The sequence below is a fragment of the Athene noctua genome, chromosome 1, assembly GCF_965140245.1.
Source record: "Athene noctua chromosome 1, bAthNoc1.hap1.1, whole genome shotgun sequence".
Taxonomy (NCBI): domain Eukaryota; kingdom Metazoa; phylum Chordata; class Aves; order Strigiformes; family Strigidae; genus Athene; species Athene noctua.
In genome coordinates this window covers 94,753,800-94,768,688 of record NC_134037.1, presented here as the reverse complement: position 1 = coordinate 94,768,688, position 14,889 = coordinate 94,753,800, and the positions used below count along the sequence as shown (strand labels likewise).

The 14,889-nt window shown below is 47.3% G+C and overlaps 1 protein-coding gene across 4 annotated transcripts in view; it reads left to right on the top strand.

The window, feature by feature from the left end:
* MDGA1 (MAM domain containing glycosylphosphatidylinositol anchor 1) overlaps nucleotides 1-14,889 on the top strand; it is a 160,873-nt gene that overhangs the window by 100,084 nt on the left and 45,900 nt on the right. For all 4 annotated transcript variants that reach the window (XM_074897020.1, XM_074897021.1, XM_074897019.1 and 1 more), the window contains exon 10: nucleotides 1,560-1,711. In XM_074897020.1, coding sequence (XP_074753121.1) covers nucleotides 1,560-1,711 — 152 coding nt within the window. The remainder of the gene's footprint in view (nucleotides 1-1,559; nucleotides 1,712-14,889) is intronic.

Sequence of the window (14,889 nt, the reverse complement as noted above, 5' to 3'; positions counted from 1 at the left end):
ACAGAAAAGCCCTGCGAGGTGGAGTGAATAGCCTTAGCTCTTCCCATCAGCTGTAAGCAAAAGACAAAACTTTCCAGCAATGGTAAAAGCTTCCAGAAAAGAAGTTCCAAAAGTATCTTATGTGCTGCATTTCTATTAGAAGGCTTTTTTTCTAGCTTCCATTTCCATCTTGGAGTCAATTAATAAGGAATTAATATCATGCAAGATGATGATTATCATCAGTTCTGATTTTATTTTGGAATCCATTATGAAGCTTGACTTCCACAGTCAATACAAGTTGAATAAGCAGCAATTAGTCTCTGAGGTGCTTCTGAACTTCTTACTTGTGCAAAAATTCAAGTCAATAAAAATAATAAGAAAAAAAGGTCTTGGAAACAAACATCAATATTATCCATCTGAGTTCATAAAAAATAAACGCTGAATCCTTTTGAGCCTAATTATAACCACACGGAATGGCAGGGCCTGTGATTCAAGTGGAAAGGTGTAGCAGACTGCCTGGAAAGATGGTGTTTATGCCTGTTCTGCTCTCCATCATCCATTGCTGCCCAGGCATCTTTCTGGTCTGTGCAGGTCCACATTGGACCTGAGCCCAGAAAGGAGAGATTTGGCTCTGATCCAGCTCCTGCCTGGCTCAGGACAGGACTTGCCTAAAATTGGAGTGCACAGGGTAAAATGAAGGCAATTTCAAATAGGGCAGCCAGTTATGGGTAAGACCTTGAGCTGCTTCTGGGCTCTGTGCATTAGTCCCCCGGCTGCTGAGCTGCATAGCAGTAGCCTTTGAATCCTATTTGGTAGTTCAGGACAACAGTGGCTGGGGAAATGATAGGAAATCCCTCCTTCTCTGACCCTTTTCAGTTTCTCTCTGGTGTATCATTTGTCCTGTGTTTCCTTTCTTCCTGCTGCCCTCTGTTTTTAAGGGGAGATGTAGGTTGAGAAAAGACATCTCTACCCCTGCAAAAGCTCCCGCTGTTTTTACCCAGGCTGAGGTCAGCATCCCCTTTGCTGCGGAGTTGACTGTCATGTTACAAAGAGGCTAGAGACTGTGTTGCCAAGGCAGGGGAGATGCAGAAGGAGCAAGGTCTCCTTTTTAAGGCCATGGTCCCTGTGTGATAAATGACACTTTTCCTATGACCTACTGGCCGATTGGTCTTTCCTCAGAGTTTGTTAGCAGGAGAGTCTGTTAAGCAGCAGATGAAACAGGAGAAGTGCCAGTTTAAAGCTCAATCTGAACTACAAAGCAAGAGAGAAAAGATGAGAGCTGGTTCCACCTGGAGAGCTGAAGTTGTTCCCACCTTCCCTGGTCTCAGTCATGCCCCACTGGTGTTGCAGGACTGCTAACCTTCCCAGTAGTTTAAGCTGTGAAATCAGTAGCAATTCACAGAAAATGATGGCACGTCAGTGCAACACCAGCTGTAATTGTAAAGGTGTATGTCATGTCAAAGGCAAGCAGAGCTGTTCCACTCTCACCACACCTCTTTGTGATTTACATTTCTCTTGATCCCACTCTCTTACTTTCCTCCCTCTTTTTCTTTCTTTTTTTTTTTTTTTTTCCCCTCCAGCAAAAGCTTACAGCCCAGAGTTTTACTATGATACTCCCAACCCCACCTTGAGCCAGAAGCAATCCAAGAATTACTCTTACGTCTTGCAGTGGACGCAGAAAGAGCCCAATGCTGTGGATCCCATCCTCAAGTATCGCCTGGAAGTCCGGCAGGTAAGGTCAGCTCTTCTAGAGCCTCAGTGCATGCCCTTGGGAAGAGGACCTCTCAGGAGGTAGTTACATCAATGTCTCCTTGCTAATTAAGAGCTAAAGGTGATGAAATTGCCAGATCCTGATGGTATTGCACCTTCCCCACCAAATGGAAGAGACTGGACAAAGTGCACAGCTCAGTGTTGATTTTTACGTCTGGTGTTGGGTATGATCGAGGGCTTTCAAAACCCTGCTGCCTCCCATCAGACTGTTCATGCTCAGTGTTTTGAATGGGGTTTTAATGTGAAAAAAAGCTCACAGTCATTAGTAGGTATTGTAGATTTTATAGGCCAAAGACTCAAACGAGTGGAATTCCATCCTCCTCACTTGTATGAAATAAAGGGAATAAGCTGAAGAGCTCTCCAGGCAGGAACTGCAGGAAAAATTCATTGGCTGTTTGCATTGCAGAAGGGCTTTCATACTGTCACAGTAATGAAGCTATTTGGACTATATGAACTCTGCAGGGGAAGAGAAGTGGGTTTCAAAGTTTCTGAGTCTGAAGAGAAATCATACTGGGGCCAGGGGGGAGAGAACTGAGGGAAATCTCAAGAGATCACTGGTTGGAGAAGGTTAGGGGAAAAAGTCTGATGTTTTTAAAGAGCACATTAACCTAGCAGGATTGCCAGGTACTTTCATCCATGTTCAGCAAAGTGCCTGTGTTCAACATTTTTTAAAAATGGGGACACTTAAAATTGGTGGTTCTTGCCATTCAGTGGTAGCTTGGAAACAAATGCATTTTGCAAGGAAAAGTTTGTTTACTGTAGATAGAAAACAAAATAATTAAAAAGATCCAAGTGTCTCTTTCCTCTAGTTCTGCACAGTAGGCTCCGGTTTTATGTCTCAGTTTGATTGTGAGCTCTCTGGGGTGGGACAGCCTTTGTTTGTTACTCAAACCATGTGGAGCACATTGTCAGTCCTTAATAATAATACAGGACACAGGGGAGCCTCTAATAATGAAGGCAGTTTGTCATAGTACCCCTTCTCTCTTAGCTGAGATTCGCTATTATCAGCACTGCAACTCAGTGAACTAATTTGTGATTTTTATCCTTCTCCTGTGATGTTGAGGTTTTTTTCCTTTTGCACAGTGCCTGGAAGTAATCTTGGATCTGTTCCCTATTGAGCTCCTACTGAAAGGGATCAAGAAAAGGGAAAATCACATTTCTGTTTTAAGTTATGAAATAAAGCTGAATGCCTGTGCAAATTTAACCCCCCCTGTTTTTGTCATACCCCATCGGTTACTGCTGTTAATGTTTCTTTTGCAGCATCACCACATAGTTGTGACTATTGAGTGGTGTCTTTTAGAGGAATGTTATACTGTGGCCCTGCAGTAGCCATCTCTCATGTATGGGCAGACTCTTAGAAATGGCTACTGGTGTAATCGTGGTGGCTTGGGTCTGAATAAGGGAGGGCAGAGAGAGGACTAAACAGGGGAGTTTTGTTCCCACTTCTGTCAAGCACAAGTGAGAAAAACTCCGGCTTTCATGGTACTGCCTCCTCCGATGAAGGTGCTTTTATTTCACGAAGAGGTCTCTGCCTCCATGTGCCATAATGAGGTCTCACTGAGCCCTTTTCTATTTCTTTCTCCCAGAGGATCACATCCCCTCTCATCTCCAACCTGCCGCTTCTCAGAGCTGCCTCTGTGCTCCTGTCCTGCCTTCCTGGTGTTTTCCCAGTGATGTCCCACTTGGACTCCAAGCAGCCTTATGACACCTCCTGGCCTTTCACCCTTTCCCTTGTGCCGTCACTCTCTTCCATGTCCCACAGGCTTTACTGCTTTGTCGCACCTTCTTCTTCGTGCTGGGGCACCTGGGCTAAGCTTTATATCCCGCTGTTCTGTCACTGGACCGCATAACATAGTAACATTACTGAATATAACTGTGAAAATCTCAAAAGCTTAGAAGTATTGCTGACTGGAGAGCTCTTAAGAAAGCGGATTTGTCCTCCTGAATGAGGAGCTGCTGTTTGTCTGTGCACACTCCTCGCTGGATACGCTGGCTTCCAGGCACTAGCTGTGGTGGCATGAAAAATCCTCCTAGAGAGCTAGGATTGGAGTATTCTCCTCAGATAAAACGGGCCTTACATGTGGCCAGACGTGGCTGATTTATTGCCAGCATCAAGCTGATGAAAGCTTACCCAGCCAGCCCACCTTCTCCTCCAACCCTGGGAGTTCCTCAGCCTCAGTGGTCATGGCAGGTACTCTTCAGCATCTTAAGGATGAATGTAGCAGCAGCAGCCTGCAGTCTTCAGGTTGTGAGGGGCTGTCTGGAGAGGATTAACTCTTGCTGTGCTGGAATCCAAGGGGCGACCAGCTGGGATGCCCGCTGGTTGTAAAATGGCTTGTTAGTTTTCATTTCAGTCTCTCTGGTTTGCTTGAAGAGCTCTTGGCGTATGTAATGTGAAGATCCCCAAGTAGCAGGATGCTTTGCAAGGCACCTGGGAACCCTTGAATTAAATTTGCTTGCTGCAGCTGCTGAAAATGGGGCTGGGTGAGAGTAAAAGTGCTGCTTATTAATTGGCTGGTGCTGTGGCTCATCCAACTCTTCCTGTTCAACAGCTTCTGAGGGCTGGTTGGGCATTCCTGGGGGGATTGCAAGCAGTCTGGGGGAATTTGGTTTCCTTAGCGATGCATGGGGGCTCCCAGCAAGATGGGCAGCTGCATTTCCACAGGAGCTGATTGTTCTCGACACTGTGGAGCAGGCTGAGCGGCGCAGCAGACGTACGAGTTCCAGTAGAATAAGAATTAACTCTCAATTAAAACCAAATAAACAGCCTGACAGCTTGGAGCTACTGACCCAGGCAAAGCGAATACAATAGCAACGTGGAGCAAGCTTTTTGTAAGCCTCTATTATATGTTTTAGCAAATAAGCTGTTATTTCCCAGAGTGCATCGGTCAGGTCAGCTTAGGCAGTGGCCATTGTGTTGAGTGGCAATTCAGAGGGAAAACATCCCCACTGAGGAATGGCAGGGTCCTCAGACTTTTGTATTGATGGCTTGGGAGGTTTTTCCTTTCTTGCTCCAAGGCAACTCTTCCAAATGCTGACCACCTTACTTCACCTTAGCCAGTGAACTTCGAGTCCACAGCTTTGAATGTTCTGGTTGTGGGGAGATGCCATGAGGCTTTTGGGCTATTTGTTTAGTCAGCTTTTTTTCTTCCATGTATTCTTACAGCATAGAAAGACACTGAGGCACTGCACTCCAAGTGAAATGTTTTTCATTGCCTGGGGATTCAAAGCAGCCTCTCCAAACCAGATCTTTGCTTAAAAAATAAAAAGCCTTTTAAGTTGCTTGTTTCTCTCTGTGTATTTTATCTCCTCCCAGAGCTCTGCTCTACATTAAGAGAAACGAAAAGCCATCTAATATTGCGAGCAGGTTGGATCCTGGAGGAAAGATCTGAGTTGGGCTGGTGGTTACAGTTACAGGGGATAGTGGCAGAATTACTGTGTACTTAATGAGCTGGAACCCATCTGTGACCTGAGGCTGCAAGAGAGAGAAGGAGGAGAAGGTACTGGTGCAGTAGGGAAGTTTAATCTTCATTGTGCCCCTCAAGGAGACCTGAGGCTGCAGTCTCCTCCATACCTTCTGATGCACAGGCTCCGGCCAGAATGGAGCCAGCTTAACATATTCCTGCTTTTCCCCTCCTCAGAGCAGGCTCAGCTCTATCTGCCAGACAGACCCCTGAAATTTGCACCAGGCCAAGCCCCAGACCCATTTGCTAAATTAGCTCACTGGGTTGTCACTTCAGATTAATTCTTGTCAGGGAGACTGTCTTTAATGAGACTAGCCCTGTGCAATGCCTGATTAATTGTACGGTCTCTCTTTGTTTGTACTTTCATCCCCTCCATGTTGGATAAACATCCCCTGCTGTCTGCAAAACTCATCTGGGCTCCAGAGCCGCCTGCCACTTGCCTCATCAGCCAGCCAGAGCAGCATTAATGAGAGCTGCAGCGGTGGGGAGCCATGTGGGGAGGTGACAGATAACAGAGCTGTTTGGACAGACATAGGACAGGGGCGTTAGAGGGAATTTAATGATTGTGATTAGAGTGGAAGGTTAACTCCGTTGACGGCCACTGCAACGCAGCAGGAGTGGTTTTATGCCAAGGCCCAGGGGCTGCAGGTCTGTATTGCTTCATTTCTGCCTCTGAGTTGTTCTTTTGCTCTCCTCTGAGACCACTTCAGCAGTGTCTGCCAATTGCTGTCTGTTTTTGGCTTCATTTGCACAAAGTCAGACACCCCTCCAGGAGCACACAGACCGGGGCAGGGGTGTCTTGACCTCTTCAGGCATCAAGCAGGGGGGATGGTATTATTCAAAAGAGAGTATGAGTAAGCAGTGCACCAGCCCATAATCATTTTTGTAAATGTTTAGTTGAGAACACTTCTAACTTGAACCATTGTCTTCCCCCATTTGTGCACCATTGTGGCTTGGTGAACCCACATGCATGGCCCTTGGCCCATGAGGAATCAGCTTAGTGAAGTTGGAAGCATCTTCCAGTGCTTGTAAGCAGCCCTGTGGTAACATAAACAGCTAGTTTGGGCAGCCAGGGTAGAACAAACTTTTAGAGCAAGCTAATCCACCCAGCTGCTATTCAGGAATGAGAACATCCAGGCCAAAATCATGTCTCCTCCCATCTTTAGCAGTAGCCAGTGTCCGGAGAAGAGTATAAAACCAAGGCAGACACATGTGGTATTGTGTGTTACTTTCTCTGCCTCTAGGTATTACAAACCCATTTGTTTAGTGGGTCCTAGGTTAGGAGAAGGTACAAACTACAAAAGGTGATGTACTCAAGTGGGTGGTGGCCCTTGCAGCAGCCCAGCTGTGTGCTCTGGGAGGTGAACAAAATTCCTTTTCTTCTGCAGATGCAACTGTGGCTTCAGGCGAAGCTTCTTTAGGAAACTGAGCAGCTGGTGCCTTGGGGGGTTGCCTGAAGGCTGCACCTCAGAGCTGGGGGGATGCCAAGGGTTAGGAAAGAAAGCAGCTCTGGAAAGGGGCTAACCACTCACAGTAATTACAAAGAGGCTGTGAGGCTATGCAGGCCAGAAACCAGGAGATCTAAAGCCCAGCTGGAAATTAATCTGGCTTCAGCAATCAAGGACAAGAAGAAGTGTTTCTATAAGTATGTCAGTAGCAAAAGAAAGACCAGGGAGAGCCTCCATCCGCTGCTAGATGCAGGAGGAAACATGGTAACAAGTGATGAGGAGAAGGCTGAGGTGCTTAATGCCTTCTTAATAACTCAGTCTTTAATAACAAGGCTAGTTGTATTGAGGGAATCCAGCCTCCTCAGCCAGAAGACAGGGAAAAGGACCCTCCCGCAATCCAGGAGACAGTCAGTGACCTGCTGCATCACACAGACACACAAGTCTATGAGACCAGACGGGATACACCCGAGGGTGCTGAAGGAGCTGGCTGGGGTGCTTGCCAAGCCACTTCCCATCATTTCCCAGCAGTCCTGGCTGACTGGGGAGGTCCTGACAGATTGGAAATTGGCCAATGTGACACCTATCTATAAGAAGGGTCAGAAGGATGATCCGGGAAATTACAGGCCTGTCAGCTTAAATTTGGTGCCCAGGAAGCTGATGGAGCAGCTCATCCTGAGTGCCATCACACAACACATGCGGGACAACCAGATGATCAGGCCCGGTCAGCATGGGTTTATGAAAGGCAGGTCCTGCCTGACAAACCTGATGTCCTCCTACAACAGGGCGACCTGCTTATTGGATGAGGGAAAGGCTGTGGATATTGTTCACCTTGATTTTAGCAAGGCCTTTGACACCATTTCCCACAGCATTCTGCTGGCAAAACTGGCTGCTTGTGTCTTGGATGGGCACACGCTTTGCTGGGTGAAAAACTGGCTGGATGGCCAGGCCCAAAGAGTTGGGGTGAATGGAGTTAAATCCGGTTGGTGGCTGGTCACGGGTGGTGTCCCCCAGGGCTCAGTTTTGGGGCCACTCCTGTTTAACATCTTTATTGATGATCTGGACGAGGGGATCGAGTCCACCCTCAGTCAGTTTGCAGATGACACCAAGTTGGGTGGGGGTGTTGATCTGTGCGAGGGTAGGGAGGCTCTGCAGAGAGACCTGGACAGGCTGGAGCCATGGGCTGAGGCCAACTGGAGGAGTTTCCATAAGGCCAAATGCCGGGGGCTGCCCTTGGGCCACAACAACCCCCAGCAGCGCTACAGGCTTGGGGAGGAGTGGCTGGAGAGCTGCCAGTCAGAGAGGGACCTGGGCGTGTTGATTGACAGCCAGCTGAACAGGAGCCAGCAGTGTGCCCAGGTGGCCAAGAAGGCCAATGGCATCCTGGCTTGTGTCAGCAATAGCGTGGCCAGCAGGGACAGGGAAGGGATCTGACCCCTGTACTCGGCACTGGTGAGGCCGCCCCTCGATTCCTGTGTTCAGTTTTGGGCCCCTCACTACAAAAAGGACATTGAGTGACTCGAGCGTGTCCAGAGAAGGGCAACGAAGCTGGTGCAGGGTCTGGAGCACAGGTCGTACGGGGAGTGGCTGAGAGAACTGGGGGTGTTTAGTCTGGAGAAGAGGAGGCTGAGGGGAGACCTCATCGCCCTCTACAGCTGCCTGAAAGGAGGTTGCAGAGAGCTGGGGATGAGCCTCTTCCACCAAGTAATAAGCAATAGGACAAGAGGGAATGGCCTCAAGTTGCACCAGGGAAGGTTTAGACTGGATATTACGAAGCATTTCTTTACAGAATGGGTTGTTAGGCGTTGGAATGGGATGCCCAGGGAGGTGGTGGAGTCCCCATCCCTGGAGGTGTTTAAGAGTCGGATCGACATAGCGCTGAGGGATATGGTGTAGTTGGGAACTGTCAGTGTTAGATTAATGGTTGGACTGGATGATCTTCAAGGTCCTTTCCAACCTAGATGATTCTGTGATTTTGCTGACTCTGGGGGATTACAGGCTGCCTGGACTTCACTGCCATCACCAAGGCTGACAGGACTGGGTCCATAGCCCTCATCCCGAGGCTCTCTGGGGCACTGTGCCCCCACTGGCCCCATCCTGTGTATCCCCCCACTAGTGCTGTGGTGGGCTTTTCAGCTGGGGGGTGCTGCAGGAGCCGAGGAGGTGATATAGTGACGTTTTAGGACAACTTAGCTAAAAAGCAGTCAGGGCTGTCCTCCTAAGTCCTTTTCCTATTAGAAGATGAAAAACTTAAAGGATGAAGTTGTGGCTTGTAAAATAGGGAGTGACCCATCCTGCTCTGAATCAAATGTGACCCTGTGGTGCACCAGTGTTATCTGGAAAAAGGGAAAGACCTTGTGGTGCCACATCCATTGAGAAATCCTCCTGCTGAGAGGCTGCTTAACTGGACAGTTTGATCATGTTTCCTTTCCTACTCCCTGATAGAGCATTGTGGTCCCAGCTGGCTGTAGTGAGCATGGAAGTGTGACTTTCCATGAAGCAGCAGATGGTGGCCCTGGCTGCATGTGGGATGCTGCATGGATCAAAACACTTGTGGAGTGTGACAAACAGCACATCCCTTTACTGTTCGTCATTTCACTTGATGGAGGCTGTGCTGGTCCTGTCTCACTGGTGTTAGGACTGGGGACTGCAGTGACTTGGCCTCACAGTATTTGCCCAGGACTGAATCTCAAAGCAGGCCTTCTGTTGTAGGCTGGCTTATAAGTCACATCTACTGGAAAGCTTCTTTAGTCGTGTCTTCTTTTTTGCCTACCTTGGATGTCAGTTTGATGTCTGATTACAGGCTGCTGTTGTATGGGACAATGTCAAATCAACGCAATTCCACCTACCTGGAGCTATCCTCTGTAGCTAGAAAAGGTGTTTTTTCAGCTCTAACTCTTTCATCGACCCCCACTGATGATTTTTGCTCTTTTTTTTTTTTATTTCCACTTTTGTTCAGGCAGTGAGAATAGGCACATTACATTTGTGTTCTCCAGTCAATTGCCTTCAGTTGCGCTAGTGGCATACATGATACTGTGCAGAGCTCAGCCCTGAGGGAGGTAGAAAAGGATGCAGAAAGGAGGCAGTGTGTCAACAGGAGCTATGCTGGGTGGACAGTTCGAACAGCCGTCTTGACGTGAAGCCAGGGAAAGCAAGAGAAGGGAGATATTACACTGCTTTTTTAGACTGCAAGAGGAGGAGAACATGCAGTGGGATTGAGTGGAAACTGGGTGCTGGTGAAAGGGGAGATGGTTGATCAATAGCATTTGATGGACAAGCTGTGCATGAAACTTAATAAGGTTGCTCTGTGGGACTTGGGGGTAAAGCAGCAACTTTGTCACAGACATTAGGAGCATAGAGGGCAGGATCCTGCCTCAGCTGTGTTCTCTGCTGCCTGAAAATGGGACACAACATCAGTCATTGCAGCTGACAGCCCATTGAGCCATCTCTCTTTTTGTCCCTAGCTGTCACAGGGGATGATATGTCAGTGAGACCAGCTGCTAGAACAAGGTCCTCTTTACCTGTGCTGTAAGGGAAGACGCCGGGACAGCTGGATGTTTAGTGGGGGTGGGGATACAAGGAGCTTTTTCCACATTTTATGTATGTATTTTTTACTGGCTAAGTTGGCAACAGCAGAGCCTCCACTTGGTGCAAAGGAAGGGAGTTTCCACCTGGCCATTGCTCACTGCAGGCAGAGTTGTTGGCCTGGCCATGGTTGCTGTTAGCCCTGTCAGCCAGAGGATAGGAGTGATTTCTACAAGGCTGGCCAGGGAAGCTCAAGACAGGCCTGACCAGCACTGATGAGTTAGGTGAGTTCAGAGGAAATGGCTGAGAGCTGTGGGATGAGGTTTCCCCCTTAGGTCTGTTTCATATCTTCCAATGTCACTATTGAGACTTCACTTTGCCCGCGAGAGCTCAGCAAACGATGCCTAACTATTAATAGTAAATTAGTCTGACTAATTTTCTTCTTTTGCATTCACAAATTGCTCTTCAGTATGATTCATGGTTTTCCTGAACTGGTGATCCCTGGTCCACAGATCATTTGTAATGGGTTAGTTGGAAAAATTGGTAATATGAGCAGCGGCAGGTTATGCCTCAGTCTCATGGTATCATTTATCTTCTCTGGTTATCCAAAGTAAGGTAACCTCCCCAAAACAAGGCAGCCAAAAGTTTTACAAGGTGACTTGGCATTCATAAAGTGCCTTGTAGTAGAGGTTTTGTCTTAACATTTACTTTTCTAAGTACTGCTCCTAATGCAATTAAAGTATTTGACTGTGCAAGAGAGAAAGCAGGATATTGTTTAGCTTGCCTAGTACAAAGGAATAATTACGAACAATTTTCCCAGTCCTAGCTCTGTTTGGAATAGTTACAGTGCCTGAGAAGAACAGTACAAATAATCTTGCCGGAAAGGCTCATATGATCTTCAAACACATCTAGTAACAAAATCTCATCTGTCTCTAGCTCCTAACATCACTGTTCAGTGCTGATTTAGGGTAAGGAGAATGTGAGAGATGAGATAATCACATTCCCCCCAACCAGTATACCCCTCATATCAGCCTTGCAGTCCTGAGGTATTGTTTTCACACCATTGTGCTTGTTCGCATCCAGCAGGCTGTTGGCTTGTGTTTTACAAAACTGAGCACAGGATGAAAAATGCTTGCCAGGTATCAAAGATAAAAGTGAGGACTTTGTGTGCATTTCTTACCTTCAGTGGCTTCAAGGGGTACATGCTAGTTATTGAGTCTTTCTGAGAGTCCCTATCAGTAAGCTGTGATGCAGCTCCCATTTACTCTGCTCATCTGTTGTTTTCAGTAGTCAGCCCATGTTCCTCCTACTGCTTCAGAGTTCTCTTTACGCACCTTCTTCCCCTTCCCTATTCCCCTTCCTATTTTCTACCCCTTCTTTCTTTTGTTTCTGGTTCCGTTCTTGGTTTTGTTCTTGCATTGGTTATTTTTTTTCCTGACTTTCACTTCCTAGAACATGTTGGAGGTAAGAGGAGAGAGTGTGTGAAGGGGAAAGGGCTTGGAAGAGAGATGTAGTCTCTCCTGTAGTTTGTGACAAACAGGCAGGAGTAGGCACTAGATAGATGTTTTGACTGTTTCATCAAGAAATGAAACATACTCAGTCATGCTGCCAGTGCAGGTAGCATGAAGCAATGTGAAGGGCTTTATGGCTCTCCCTGCATACACTGTGCTGCCTTGCCTCTTCTTTACTAGATAGGACGGCAAGTGCAGTCGAGGTAGAGGTGTCCTGTAGGCCCTGGAATGATACTTACCTATATACCTTCATTACATGTAGCAGACTGGGTAGTCCAGAGTCCCACACATAGGCTATTTCTGCTCAGTAAGCAGTAGCCTCGTCCTTTATTAATTGTTGTTTTTAAGGGTAAAGGTGTCCTAACAGAGGGCTCTGCCAGGGTCTGTAGAGAATCCCAGAAAAGAAGCCTGGGAGATGGCAACTCCTGTTGGTGGAGTATGTCTCCCTTGATAAATCACAACCATATTATAGAGAAAATGGCTCAGAGCCCAACCTAACTGGAGGTGAGCAAACCTGGGCTATGTAAAGCCAGCTTGCTTTTTCTTCTGGGAGCCAGAAGCCCTGACAGCATGGCACATAGACATGCATGTGGGTCTGGCTGTGGGCAGTCATGTTCAGCGCAACAAAATGGGTGCAAGAGGAGACTCTACTCACTGAGATTAGGAATGGGTATAAAGTTGGATCCAGTGAGGCACCAAGCAGTGCTGATTTTCAGACGTGGGGCTCAAAAGAGATGGGAACCACTGCTCTGGGCAGGCGGGGGCTGTACAGCAACATGAGGATCCCTTATTCAGCCTATGCCCATGCTGCAGACAGAGAAGTGGTTGCAGGCTCTGCAGTGCATAATCAGGAACAAGTAGGATCTTGCATTAGTAGTATAGAGCTTCCAGTCTGAAGAGAAGGACCGCATGTGCCTTCAGGATCGTAGATAGGGCTGTGAGACAGTAGGAGAGGGATAACAAGCATAGACACACATGTAACTAGCTCAGTACCAACTACAGTGACACCAACACAGGCTCCTTGCACCGTCTGGGAAGCACATGGCTCTCCCTCCCTTCCCACCCATCACCGAATTCAGGTGGTAGTTTAGCCCTTTTCTTCTCCAACTCCCGAGCTCCCCCTCCTCAGGACGTGCAGTGTGTGATGCCTCAGTAAGCCCATGGCTCGTCAAGTTGCCAGTCATGCTGTGCCTCAGTTAAGGCTTTTACTTGACTGTCTCCCTGACAGAGTGAAGATTAGGTCTCCTGTTCTTAGGCTGGGGAACATATGCTAATAAAATACATATTGCTTTCTGATCAGCCCCTAATGAAAGACATTATTGAAGAGTGTGGAACAAGCACTTACAGTAATTCATGACAGCACCAATTTGGCTTCTCTGGGAAGCTGTAAACTGCTGCTCTCGGCACCTAATGAGGATGGGCAGCTCATTGTGTGTGCAAGAGGAAGAGAGAGAGAGAGACTGTCTCCTGGCTTAGATGGCTCCAGCTGTCCTCAGTAGCTACTGAAGGTCACAGTTGTTTCTCTCTTTGGAGCTGGTGATGTCTCAGCCCAGAAAGGGAGCCTTCTGCTAAAGACAATTTAGGAGGAAGACCTTCCAGGATTCTTCATTTAGACTGAATAATGGATTTGCATTGGCCATCCATGCTTGTTTAACCCCAGGATATGAACCTGTGTGCTTGACTGATGAACAATATCGATATGAATTTCAGTTCACTGGTGTGCTTGTCTGGCAGATGCCAACATTATGTTACATGCAATGTGATTATTTGCTCTGGAAACCCCTAATGAGTAATGGTCATCAAGCAAGGAAAATTAAATAAATCCAACTTAAACCCTAGCCCTTTAATTGATACTGTTAATGCTTGACATCATTTCCATTCAAGGTGGTGATGAAGTACTAACCCAGGAAAATGTTTTAATCCAATCTGACAGGTACAGGAAGTTTGGTGAGAGGTTATAGAGAAGCATCACAGTGACTATCTTCATATCCAAACCAAATTTCTCCACTAACTAGAACTTACCCAAATGGTTTTTCCAGAAGGCACCTACCCTGCTGAGTGGGCAGACATCTTCCCCATGGCTCGTACCAGCCAGTGAGATTGGAATCCCCTATTAGGATTCTGCTGCTGATAATTTGTGCAGTTGACACCAGATTGGGATGTAATGCCACCTCAGTGAAGGATCAGGATATCGTTGAAGAAGATCTCAAAGACAAGAAACTACTTGAGTGGTTCAGGTGGGATGAAATGCAGCAGTACAAATGCAAGGTCATGCATGTGGAGAGTGCAATCAGAGGAATCTGCTGCAGGCTGGGAGCTCATCAGTGAAAAATTACTGAAGTGGAGGAATGATGTGCGTGAGTGAGTTTACTTCAGGGAGCTGCTGGTAAGATGCAGGTGTGAGAAGGGGCAAATGTACTCCTAGGTGAAACCTGAGGTCCTTCCAGGCAAGGTGGAGAAGTGCTACTGCATCCTATATGCAGGGCTGGGATACAGAACTCCAGCAAGTGGTATCACGCAGAAAAGAATTATAGAGTAGATCACGGAAAGTCAGAGTCTGTTAGAAGAGGAGGCACAGAGTGCTCAGCTTGTTTAGCCTAGCAAAGCAAAGGCTGAGGGCCGGGGTGATTGCTGCCTATAAAAACATCAGGGGGTCAAGCAGCAGGGAGGGAAAAGAGCCATTCAAGCTAAAGGACAATATTGGCACAAGATCAACTGGGTGCAAGCTGCCTGTGAATAAATTCAGGCTGGAAATTAGAACATTAGGGTGGTCAGGCTCTGGAACAGACGTCCAGCAGGAAGGGCAGGCCAAATGGGAACAGTTTTTAAGATAGCATGTGGTACATTCATAAAATGAATAAGCAGAGGTAGCCCCTGAGGTGACAGGGGACTGGGCTCTGTCAGCCAGGAGTGTATTTACCCTGCTTTGTCCCTGACCATGGCTGTGATTTCCCCTTTTCTGAACTCCTGGAGGATAGGAGGGGGCTGCCAGTGCAGAGGGGTTTTATCTCTCTGCCAGAATACAGAGAGCAAGAATCAAATCTGTGGTGTTCAAATGCAATGTCAAAGACAAGCCGTCTTCCTCTGCTCTGTCCCGTGGTGCCAAGGTGACATCAAGGACCAGGATCTCAATCCATTGCTGTGTGTCAGAAAATCCATGAGAAGAGTGAGACAGAAGGGTCAGATTTATGGCAT